The sequence below is a fragment of the Callospermophilus lateralis genome, chromosome 7 (assembly GCF_048772815.1).
Source record: "Callospermophilus lateralis isolate mCalLat2 chromosome 7, mCalLat2.hap1, whole genome shotgun sequence".
Lineage (NCBI taxonomy): Eukaryota > Metazoa > Chordata > Mammalia > Rodentia > Sciuridae > Callospermophilus > Callospermophilus lateralis.
In genome coordinates, this window is record NC_135311.1 from 134,937,339 (window position 1) to 134,950,287 (window position 12,949).

General features: G+C 41.8%; 1 protein-coding gene across 5 annotated transcripts in view; it reads right to left on the reverse strand.

Moving 5' to 3' along the window:
* Prdm2 (PR/SET domain 2) overlaps nucleotides 1-12,949 on the reverse strand; it is a 114,526-nt gene that overhangs the window by 87,278 nt on the left and 14,299 nt on the right. For 4 of the 5 annotated variants that reach the window (XM_077109976.1, XM_076861251.2, XM_076861250.2 and 1 more), the window contains exon 2: nucleotides 11,437-11,510. The exons of the other annotated variant lie outside the window; for it this stretch is intronic. In XM_077109976.1, the coding sequence (XP_076966091.1) occupies nucleotides 11,437-11,445 (9 nt within the window). In that variant the 5' untranslated portion in view covers nucleotides 11,446-11,510. The remainder of the gene's footprint in view (nucleotides 1-11,436; nucleotides 11,511-12,949) is intronic. 5 annotated transcript variants of the gene reach the window in all.

Consider the following 12,949-nt stretch of genomic DNA (forward strand, 5'->3'; position numbering starts at 1 on the left):
CTGCCACAGTAACAGGAGTAACAGCTCCACAAGACATTCTGCAGACTCCCTTGGTGCGAGGTCCTGTGCTAACAGTCTTCCACGCTTGATGGAGTTTACCCCAAACAGTCCAAGGGACAGGTGCTACCAGTGCCTTCCTGTCCTGCCCCTGACACACACTAGAATAGGAAAGTGGGACTCAGGGAAAGGGACTAAGTTGCTCAAGCAAGGCCGGAATCTGAACCCTTGTCTAACTCTGGAGCCCAAGTTCACAACCACTGTGGGATCTGCATTTAAATCTCTGGAATATAATCTGATAATTTCTGTCCTAAAACTTCCAGACTTGCATGGAAAAACTCAACAGAAGACTTCCTACAGAAGACATGGCCATGCCCACAGGAGACATGAAACTCAAGAACAAGACAGAGACCACAGAGACTAAAACTTCTGAATCACCTATGAATATAAAGAACCTCAGCAAAGTTGTCAGGCAAAAACAAGAAAAAGGAAAATTCCTATGGCTTTGCTTACCTGTTTAGGTCAACCCATGATTTTTCACATGGGCTCATACAATAATAGGACTCAACTATAACAAGGAACCTAAGTTCACAGCAACCCACTCCAGACACAGTGGCCTTGGGCCTCTCCTCCCACCTCCCCAGCTGCTGGACTCTCCACAGCAGTGGGTCTGACTGCAAACTCCCTGGAACATTCTTAGAAAAAGTAATGACTTGAGAAGTAGAAGAGGGGAAGTTGTGGGATGACCAGCCTATAAAGAAACACCTTCTAGCTTTCCTTATTTTTCTTTCATAGTTCTTATTACATATTTTAATAATTATTTGTATAATTATGTGTTTAATGAGTGCCTCCCCTGGGAGACTGCCGTGAAGACAGATGGTGTCTGACTTGCTCAGCACTGGGTTCCCAATGCTTAACTCTTGCACTAAAGAGTCATAATTTGATCCTGGAATTATTCCCAGATTGATCTTATGTAAAAGAAACTGCAATACCTACTCAACATATTAATAGATTTCTGAATTCCTGCTGGGGCCGATGTTCTGGGCATCACAATTGGACCAACAATGTGTTACTGGGGAGGAAGACAGATAAACTCAAACACACACACACACACACACACACACACACACAATGCCTGATCAAAAGAAAAATCGAGCATGAAAAGGGGACTCAGTGTTGGAGCAGGGATGGGGGTGCCACTCAGACAGAATGCTCAGGACTCTAGAAATGAAAATGAAAAGGGACTTGTATGGTGACATGGGAGGATACTCAACAGCAGGGACCAGATCCTAAGTTAGGAAGGAGCCTGGTGTGTTCTGCGAGCAGTCCCACAAAAACCCAAAGCATCCAGGGCAAAGGAAGTGAGAGAAGCACTTAGAGGGGAGGTAGGCAGAGCAGGGCTGCAGGCCACTGGCTATTTGCGAGTGAGCGGGAGGAGTGTACCATCAGAGAACAGAAGGCCAGGATCAGCAAGGGGCACCGAGCTCCCTCCAGAGCCTCCCAGGACCTCTCTGTGGTGACCCAGTCTCCTGGCACCCTGACTTGCTGCCCTAATACAGGCACATTCCTGGTTTAGAGACCCTTAAATCACTGACAACTGGGACAGAGGTGTAAGCTGAAGGACTTCTCTACTCCCCTGTGACAAAGACCTCAAGGAGGCCTCACTCTTTCATGCCTAATGAGTACCGTCTCCAAACACATCGATACTGACAGGGAACAGTAAGCATCCAACCTAATGTGTCCAATTTAAGTTAATGTAATAAGCTACTTAGTTGTTAACCATTAATTAACCTCATTAATACATATTTTCAACTTCCAACTACCTTAAACTCAAAGAAAAGCCAATATTCCCCCTTTTCCCCAACTAATGGCCACAAACCATTCTCCTTCATTCAGTCCCTCATTCAGTCATTAACAAATATTTCCTGGGTGCCTGCTTCCGGCTGGCTCTGCTGGACAGTGGAGACACAAAGGTTAAGCTGTCATGAAACGTGCCACCTAGGGGACCCTCTCTGTTCCCACCATTTAAGAAACCTCAAGAAAGCTTTTAGGTTCTCCAGATGCCACCTTGCTGGGAGCATGTGACAGGTCCTTCGACACTTTCCATGACACCATTCCCAGGACAACCTTCCCTTGCTGGACAGGTGGGGAGCTGAGGAATGAACCCTTCACTGCTTCCTCTGGGCAGGGAAGTGTCTCTTCAGTTAAGCATCATCCGCACAGCGATGGTGCTTAGAGGAACCCAGACATGCTTGGAGCACTCTGCATCACCTGTCTGGCCTTCACATCACCATGTGCTACAGACACTTTTACGATTCCCACTCTACCGAGGAAACTGAAACTTGTCCATTGCCACAACAAGCAAGTGGCAGCACTGGGTTATTCCAACACAGGCAGTCAGGACTCGGGGTCTGGACTCAGAAAGCAGGCCCAGAGCAGCCCCATAAAATCCAGCTAGTTAAAGTCTAGAGTCCACATTTTATCACCAACCCAGTGGAGTCTCTTCCACATCATCCAGGGATGCTTCAGAAGACCCTCTTGGGGGTTCACAAGGTCAGAGGTATTGTTATAACACCACCAAGATGTCACCTGCCTTTTCCACTCTCAGGTGTAGAAGAGAGTTTTCTGGAAGCTATAATGTATGATGGCACCATCACTCACCAGATGATAAAATGTCTGATTGCTTAATTTTGTATTTTAAATGTATCAGATTTGTAAATAAGGCCTGCAGTTGAATATACTGCACCAAATCACCTTTGCAGTTCTGATGCTGCACTTCAGCTACATGAGGCCGCCTGGGGAAAGCCAAGTTGACTGAGAAAGACCTCACTGCAGGCTGCTAAGGGCCCCGCTGGGGTCTCCCAGCAAAGCACAATGGTCTCAGAGTATCCAGTGCAATAGTCTATGCTCAGTGCCCCAGACTGAGCTCCAGGGAAACAAAAGAAACACAGAAGAGAGTTGCTGCCCTCTGCAATCAAGCCCAGGGGTGTGGGGCTAAGGCACCAGCAAGGCAGCACAGAACCTAAAGGGGCCACTTGGCATCGGTATTGCACGTCTCAGCTCTACCCAGAAGACACTTTGGCCTCTGAGAAGCAGGTGCCCACCATCCTACCCTGGGGGACTTCCCCTGAGGTCCTTACAACACTTCCTCAACTCGCTGCAGTTTGCCTTTCCTAAGCCCTGACTTGGACTCTCAGGAAGGACAGGCTTAGACAGATTGAGCTAGCGCAGTTTCACCGCAGCTGTGCCTGGCCCTGGCCCAGCATCCATGCACAGAGCAGTGGCTGCTGTGAAGGAACAAAAGTCCAGCAGTCAAAACTGCAAAGCAGTCTGGGACACCGGGGTGGCTGAACAGTGCCACAGACTCAACTGGAGATGGGCTCCCCGGGGCCGCAGGAGGGCCTTCATGGTAAACAGAGGAGGAGGGAAAAGGTAAGAAGGGAGCCTCGGGAAACCGTGTTCCCAAGTGGAAGAGAAAGAAGAGCAGTGAAGAGGCGCTAGTGCCCCAAATCAGAGGAGAGGCAGTCGGGGAGGAGACCAGAGCTGGGGAGAGGACCCCAGCAGGGGGAGGCAGCAGGGCCTTTGAAATCTCTGTACCTGTGCCCTTCTCCAATCCCACTGCCACCACCACTCTTCAAACCTGAAATGGCACAGTCAACCCCACTTGTCCCCCACGTGGCTGGCAAGTGCTCCCCTAGGCCTTCAGCAACCAAAACAGGCAGGACTCACACGCGCTGGGCCCCCAAGCTGCTGAGGGAACCTGCAGGCATCCCACTAACAGCAGCCATACTGCAGGTGAGCAGCAGGGCTGGGGGTCAGCTCAGAGTGCCGTGCTTGCCCAGCACACACGAGGCCCAGGGCTCAACCTCCAGTACCACAAAAAAATAAGTGACAGGACAAGCTTCCTGCCACCTGCAGCCCTCAGGCTGGCAGGAAGGCTGGACAGGAATGGAGTCAGAGTGGGAATGGGCTGGGGCAGGTAGAGGTTATATGCCGCCTCCTAAGGGTCCACTGCTGATGACTGGATTATAATTTCTTAAATCATTTTCATCCAATCAAACCATGGGGCTACAGCCCTCCAAGTCAGGTGGGGTTCGTCTGGTCTACTCATGGCTTTATTTAAGGAAAAAATTCTACTGGGAGAAATCACAGAAAAATCCCCATTTTTCTCTCAAGATTCCTCCCAGGCCCCTAACTGCCCCTAGACCTGCTCCTCTTCCTTCCTGGTGGAGTCTGTCACTAGTCAGGCTTTTTCACTAACAATCCAGCCACTGGTCCTCCTGGCCCTCAATTCTTCCAACCAGTCAATATCCTCTACATACTACTAGGTCAAGTTCAAATCCCATGAAGTTCTTGATAACCCTCCATGATAGCCCCTTTTCTAGCTTCCTATATAGTCTGTTTTGTGTTATGTAACAACAGAACTCAAGGCCTGTGGGGAATGATTTGCCAGGGAGAGAAACTGTCAGCAAGGCAATCAACTGGGAGGTTTGTGTACTAGTTCAAACAAGAAGTATGTGGGATGAAGACTTAAGAGTGTTAGAAAGCATTTTATATAGCAGAATCAGGATGTGGTTACTGACTGAAAATAATAATGAATAATAATAATACTTACACAATGTTTCCTATATGCCAGGCACTGGCCTGAGCTCGTTTATGTTAACTGACTCCTTTACAGTTAAACAAAAGTACAGGTCTACCTCTAGTTAACAGACAAGAAAGCTAAGACCAAGAAGTCAGGTGACCTGCCAAGGTCACAGAGCTGGAGTGGCTGAGTCCAAATTAATTATGGAGATTGAGTCAAAAGACCACAAAGGGGAGGCAGAGCTGAGCTATTCTGAAATATCTCTACCACAGTATTAATATCCGAACAACATAAAAGGTAATCCTTCTCACCAAAAGCTCCCCCTAGTTATTTAAGGAAATCCTACCTAAAATTTTCAGAAATAATCTATAGTTTGATGCAGAAAGACAATGTCCCAGATTTTATAAATTGCTAATTTATCTAGTAGAATACATGATTCAAAATGAGATTTAGGTGCCATCAATATTCAGGATGTTAATTTATTAATAATTTATTAATTGATATTTAAGCCGTAACAGATAGGAAACAGTTTACTTGAAAGTCTTACTTGAAATAGTTGAAAAAAGTCAGAGCTAAGCAATCCCAAAAAACCAAAGGCCAAATGTTCTCTCTGATATGCTATGCTAACACACAATAAGGGGGCGTCCAGGGGGAACACAATGGATTACACAATGGGGAATGAAGGGGAAGGGAGGGAGTATGGGAATAGGAAAGATATCCAAACAGAACAATTTTTTTTTAAAAAAGAATATTAAAGTCAGTGGGAAATATGTTCTGTTATATTAAAGAGTATAAAAGAATATCAAAAAAATGAAAATTAGGGCTGGGGGTATAGCTCTGTGGTAGAATGTTTATCCTGCATGCATAAGGCACTGGGTTTGATCCCCAGTACTGCAAAAAATAAAAATTAAAAATATGAAAAATCAACTTTGTATTTATAATAATAAAAAACACAACATATATATTGTTAGCATATGCTTTTGGTTTCAACTATTTTATAATATGTTTATTTTCAGGATTAGAAAAGGGGAGGAAGATAACCAAAATGAAAGAAAGCAACCCAAGTTCACCAACCCTTAAAGCTCGGTTTATGAACTTACTTAACTAGAAGGTCAGATGTTCTCCCCAAACTAGCTCCTGTACAAGAAATGAACTACTGACACATGGAAAGTAAACCAATCTCAAAAACAATATAGTGATCAATGAAAGTCACACATGAAACAGCAGCCACTGAATGGTCCTACTTTTGAACAGGAAAAACCAATCTATAGGCACAGAAAACTCATCCGGGGTTGTCTGGGGTGGCAAAAAGATCTTTGGGGGATAACAGAAATGTCCTGTAATTTGATGACAGTGGACATGCATGTAGACGTTTGTCAAACAAGCTATGCACTTAAGGTGGGTACGTTTTACTGCTAACTAAAAAATAAATAATTCCTATGTTCTTATCTTGAAATCGTGTTAAAATGAAACTTACAGTGAACCAAGAAAATAGTTTAAAAGACAAAAATACTGATGCAATACAAAACAAGTTTTTTAATCAAGTTTCATTTTTTCAACCTGACTCAAACATTCCTCTGCTTGAGACCCTCCAAACATTCCTCTGCTCGAGGCTGCCATCTCCCAGGCAAATTCTACTCTGGTCCTTACAAAACCCATGGAGCTGACCCCACACCTTCTCCACGACCTACCCCTTCTCCCAGCCCCCACCTCTCAGCTCCAGCACATGTAGCCTCAGTTTCCTCCACCCCCTCACCGTGGCCCTCTCTCCATCCCACTGGACAAATGTCCACTACAGTGCTTAGGACAGCCCCACAGAACAGCACAACTGGCCCTGCCTGCTGTTACACAGGCTGCATATACCACCTCACCTGGGCAACACATACTCATGTTTTTGGTTTTTAAAAAATGCAAGAATAAGCATATTTTATTCATATTCCACTTAACACAATTCACCCAGATAGTGACAGGATATGATTATATCTCCTTTAACTATTTAATTAAAGCATCTAGCTTGTTACAGACCTTTCAGAACAAAACACTGAAGAGTAAAAGCAGTGGCTGATGGGGACGTTAAACTCAATAACGTTTAATATTAGGAACATGTTGTAGTTATCTTCATGCAAAGTTAAGAGGCTGCTCCTACAATAGGCTAAGAAGAATCCCATAGCAATTACTATAAGCAAAGAACATCCAAGAATCATAGGGTATTAAAATATTCCAGAACTCTTTGGACAACTCTTCTTTTTTTAGACTTACAATCAAGATTCTAAGCTACTAAACAATAGAGGGAAAAAATCCAACAAGCTTCACTTTACTGAAATAGCATTAAACTGCATTTGGTTAAGGAATGAATCTAACTGCAATAACAATAAGCAGATGGACACAGAAAAGAAAGTCGTTTATACTTATATCTTTGAAAGAACGGCAACTAGTTCTCAAACACAAAAATATACCTTCTTTTCAAAAGCTGGCAGCTCATTAAGTTCTCCAACTGAAGAAGCTGTCATCAAATATGGTGTTAATCTCAATAATGAGAAAGCATATTACCAGGTCCTTACCCACTCCCAACCCAGTCTCCAAGGCACAGTAAAAGTGATATTCTAAAAATGGAAATCAGATCATGTCGTTATCCAGAGCTTCTAACTGTAAATATAATAAATATAAATGCCTTCCCATGGCCCTAAGTCCTATAAATCTGGCCCTTACCTCTCACCAATGTCATCTTGTCCCTGAGTCAGATGGAGCTCTAAGTATGGCCAAGCTCCACCCCCTGGCTTGCCCTCTCTTTCTTGAACCAAACTCATTCCCACCTCAGGATCCCTGTATTTACTGTGCATTTACTCTGCCTAGAATTTTCTTTCTCTAGATCTTCACATATCTAGCTAGTTCGTGGTTATCACCTAAGTCTTGTTTCTACTATCTGTTATCTCCTTAGGACAGCCTTCTCTGTGTAATCCAGAGAAACTCCCCCATCCTGACCTACCATTCTCCACCACAGCACTTTGCACTACTGGAAATTGCCTGGCTGCAGTCCCTGTCCCTCTGTGAGCTCACAGGCTACAGTGCTTTGCCACCTAGCTCTCTGCGGCATCCACCACATCTGGGATAGGGTCTGCACCAGGATGTGAGAGGTGGAGGGACATTCAAGATGGCTGAGATAATGGAACTATGGGTGGCTCATCCCAACTCTCAGGGTTGAATTTGTCACACTGAGTGATTAAAAGCTCCTTTGGTTATTTTACTAATCTTTGAAACAAGCTTAGAAAGCTAAATTGCTTTGCTACTGGTAAACAGCAGTAACAGATTACTAATCAGGATGTACAGACAATGCAATCATAAACCACTAAACTGACACACTAATAACAATTTGCACTGCGCAAAGACTCTTGAAAAAAAAATCTAAGTGTAATTCAGTGAATTAGTAGTAAAAGTACTTGCAGTAAAATCATCATGGTTGTTTTTAAATGTCACAGTTCTCCTCTGCTACGAGGCACCCAATTGCACTACACTGCTCCCCTGACCCAAGTGCTAAGTTAGAGATGCCAGCATGACTGTACCAATGAGTGCACACCAGGGTGCTGTATATGGAGACAAACTTCCATCACCCTTGGTTCCTGAGTGACTACAACAGCAGAGCCCCAAACAAGTCCACAATGGGTTGGTGGCAAGAACAAGATATAAATTATCGCTGTGTTGTGCCACCAAAAATTTCAAGTTGCTTGCTCCCTCGTCATAACATAATTTACCCAGCACAGTGACCAAGAACCTGAACTATGGAATCTGAGGAGCTGTTCATTATAAGAACAGCTGTACTTACCATTTGAATGACCACAAGCAAGCTTCAGCCACCTGTTTGGGCCTTAATATTTTCATCCATAAAATTAAAGTTACAATATCTATGCTTCATTGAGTGGCTACAAAGACTAAATTAATATGAAAATGTACATACTATGCTTAACAGAGTGCCTGTCCAGTTTGTTAAGCAACCTCAATAGAGAGCAAATGGTATTAAACTCTACATATCTACTCTAAGCGGCTATGAGCCTACTTGCATTACAACATTAAATAAGTCTAAGGAAAGACTAGAAGACCTCAAAAGTTAAATATAGATGAAACCCAACACATTATGGATTGACTTACCATTTTTTGACTTTATGATGGGTTTATCGGGACGTAACCACAGAGTGAGTGGAGAAAAATCTGTACCAGGATGGATGTAGCATGTTAATGAAAGAAAAAAAAAAATAGGAAGGATTTGAAAATAGAGAAGATGAGAAATGGGGGTGGGGAGGTCAGTGATTGCTACTCCACCTGCCAATACGGCACGCAGAGCAAGCTGGAATTCTATGTGGAGAGGATTAGAGATGAAGAGAGGAGTAAGTACTGAGTAGGAACAAAGGGCAGAGGAAGAAAGACAAACAATACTCCAGGGCCTGGTGGAACCCCATAGCTGACCATAAAGGGAGAACCTGGCAAGGCACGACCTGGTGGGACAGCTCAGGATGCTTCTCAATGGTCAATGCCAACAATACTGACAGGCGCTGGACTCTATTTTCTTCTAAAATAATCATTTGCTAGCAATATGGTGTGCAGCGCCCAGGACCCTTCAGTCCCTGACCTCAACTGGCAGGGACACATGAAACAAACAGTTCTGTACTATTCTCTTAGATAGCATGCCCTTCATCAGACAGGTCTGACAGCTCAAAGCAATGCCCATCAGTTCCAAGAAAGACTACTCCTACCTCAAAATAATCATCAGGATTTCAACTGAAAGTTAATCTTGCTCAAGTTCACATTTTTTAATATCTGAATTTTTTGTGTAGAGTTATTTTGAAGTAAATTTTTAGTGCAATTTATTAATTATTTTCACTGGCTGCAAATGAAAGGAATAAATACACAAGTGAAAACTATCAACTATCAAGAATAATTCTTAATTTCTTAAAATTACTGGGACAATCGCTGGAAAACACCAACAGATTTTATGCTACAGCATAATGATCAAGTCTAAATAGCATGCAACTAATACTTTTTCAATAATGAAATCTAAGCAAAAATGCTGAAAATTTTAGTCAGAGAAAATGAGCAATTTTTATAAACCAAATAAAACTTTCATTACTACCAGACCATTTAAATTACACTCAAATCAGAAATGTGCTAACCATTAGAAACATAAGAGGACACTTTTTCACTGATATCTGGCATTTAACATCAAAGGCAGCCCTCCATAGATCTGGCATTAGAACTTGTCAAAAGCAGAATGAAACTGTAAATGAGCCAAAAAGAGAAATGGTTATTGCTGCAACTCTTTTGAATGGCATGTGGTCTTCTTTCAAATGGAAGTTCATTTGGTATACATGGAGTGTTAAAGCAAATGTGTGAAGTGTCCAAAAAAAAAAAAAAAAAAAAAGTTCACACACAAAACACACTACTAGCCCAACAGGATATAAGAATTAGGCATAGTTAAGCCTGAGGTTAAAACTGCAGGCCCCTCAAACAAATGAGTGCTGAACGTGGATGCAACAAGAACCAAACCAATATTCAGACTCCACCTGGGAAGCACTGGAGAGCATTCTAACCAGAATCCAGACTCCTCTAACAAAAGTCCTGAGGCAGCAGAAGAGCAAGCTCCTCTGAGTGACCAGGTTCACATCAAGAATCAGAAAATAAATGAAACCTATGATACATACGCACATCACTTTGTTGGATGAAAACTGTGAAAATCCACTGTTCTTTATTCCTTCACCCCGCCCTCACCATTTCAAAAATAATTTGTCTTCAAAGGCACGTCAGTAAATCTCCATGTTTTAAAAGAATAGAAACCATGTGCCCATGTGTTTGCCAGACTCATTTTTTATGAAGTATAGTCAGTCCTCTGCATTAAAATAAACATATTTCTGATAAAGAAAGTAATGAAAAAAAATCAAAAGAATCCATTCCAAAAATTTCACATCTCTCAATGCAACACAGAACTGAATTTATTAAGCTTCCTCACCTAATGAAATTGGACTTGTGATCTCAAGTTAGAAGCACCTGTAAATGATAAAAATAGTGTCTAAAGTTTCAGCTGAAGGATACAAAATGTTTTCAAGTCTGAGAGTTCTAAGTTAAGAACTAAAAAAAAAAAAAAATACATACTTCACATTTTTAGGTTTTATCCTGCATATTAAAAAATGTTTTTATGAAGATTTCTGAGAAAATGTTTCTGACACCCATAAATTTCGGTAACTAAAAATGAAATAATATTGAAACCAGAAAATAAGAATACATTAAATCCACACAACTGATTCCACTCATCAGAACATCCTTGAGGTTATAGAAATAGCTGGAGTAGAATAATTTAATTTCCAGGTAATCCCATACCCTTCTGTAAAAAGAAACACATCTTATTTTTCAATATCTGTCCTCTTTATTCTCTGAAAAGGACTTTCAAGGACAAAATACTTCATGTTTACACTGGAGCCATAGCAGTCTCTAAAAATAACTCCCTCTTCCCTTTTCAATCAATGGAAAATTGCAAAATAAAAAGTGTTTAAAACGAAAGCTTAATAAGCTTAAAAACAAAGACAAAACCTCACAGTAGAGTGTGGCAGGGGAGAAGTAAAAAAGAAAAGTTGAACTAAAATCCCTAAGTATGAGCCCTCTACTCAGGGACCCACAGAAATGTCAACCCCACCAAACAGCACATTCCACTCCACAAATGCACACTGTGAAAGCAACAAACTAATAAATGGCATTAAGAAACAAAAGTGAAACTCTGGGAGGAATGAATACGTGTGTGGCTATCTTTTAAAATCAAGAACTGGTCTGACATCTAGATCATGTATTTGTATAAATTTTATTTTTAAACTCACCTGATTCATTTTCAATTCCTGTTGTGTTCTGTAAAGATACACACAACAAAGAAACTTCTTTGATTACATGAGCCCTAAAAAGAAAAACAGACAATTGTAATATGTACCTGCCTACAAATTCAGTGATTTAAAACCACATTCAGAACTGCAGAGTCTGCTCAAAGGGTCATTCACAAAGCAACTGCATGCCAGATTCACTTCAGTCTATGCTGACAACTTCTCAGATTTATTATCTACAACAAAGTAGGTTTCTCACTAATCCTTACTAGGGCATCATTGCACTCTACAATCGAAAGCAGACTCATTAGAACTGACATCAAATTTTGCTTTGGAATTGCATCACTCCTAAGAAGAAATAAATTTGCTTTGTTAATAGTCAGAAACACAAAGCACCAGGATTAACTCATACCAGGCCAGCGTGCTCTGCCTTCAATCCTGAGCTGCACGCAAACATTACCAGACCCCAGCATGCTACTCTGTTCTTCAAGTCCCTGAGGTAGAAAGGTGAATTTACTAACACTGGCCATGGGGAATATTTTTTGAGGAAAAGGAAAAAAAAATGTGAAGATGCAAATGTTTTAATAAAAGAAGTCTAGAAAGAGCACAATTATTCCTTCAATTTTTAGTGTTCAACATATTCATAGTACAGCAAAAGATCAAGACAAACTCTTTCCTTGTGACATTTCAGTCAACAAAGGACCACACACATGAGGGTAGTCCTATAAGCTCGTGCTTCATTGTGACGCCACAGCTCTTGGCCACGCTGGGCACGTGTACTCATGATGTTCACAAAGCTCTGAAGCTGCCTAATGACACATTTCTCAAAGTACAGCCTGTAGCAAGCTGATGCACCACTGTACTCATTTCTGAGTAGCATCCACGCAGATGGTCCCTTCTACAATGTGTACCAAGTCACAGGATGTTATCATACTACTTGAAGTAGGACTTCCACTGCAACATTCTAAACATTCCTGGAATGGTCACATGTACCATTAAGGGTGATTCTTCTATTTCTTCATGCACTTATTTGAAATAAGTTGTTTTCCTCCTTCAACTCCCAAGACTCTGCTTTCATTGTAACTTTATTTCTAGTTGTTAATATCTCAGGGAATATGTAATTTAGTGATATTCTTCATGCTCAAGTATATACTGCCTACCCACTGTCACAGAAAATTGTGCTCTGACATTTTATACTTTACCCCGGTTCTATATTAAGGATGGCTGATTTTTTTTTCCTTCCTCTCTTGAGCTATTGAACCACACTCACCTGATCACCTTTCACAAGCAAAGGCACCATATTTAAATCAGGGCCTGGTAATATGGACTATAATTTGTAATTGGCATAGGGAATGTGTTCCCAAGCGCTGCATCTTGTTAGAGGGCAGTGCTAGCCAAACCAATATAATCTCAATGAGTAAAACATGAGATCCCTGCAGGTAACTCATGAAGCCCATTCCTTTGAAGTTTAATAGTAAACATCTTTCTCACACACACTAAGCATGTCCTTGGTATG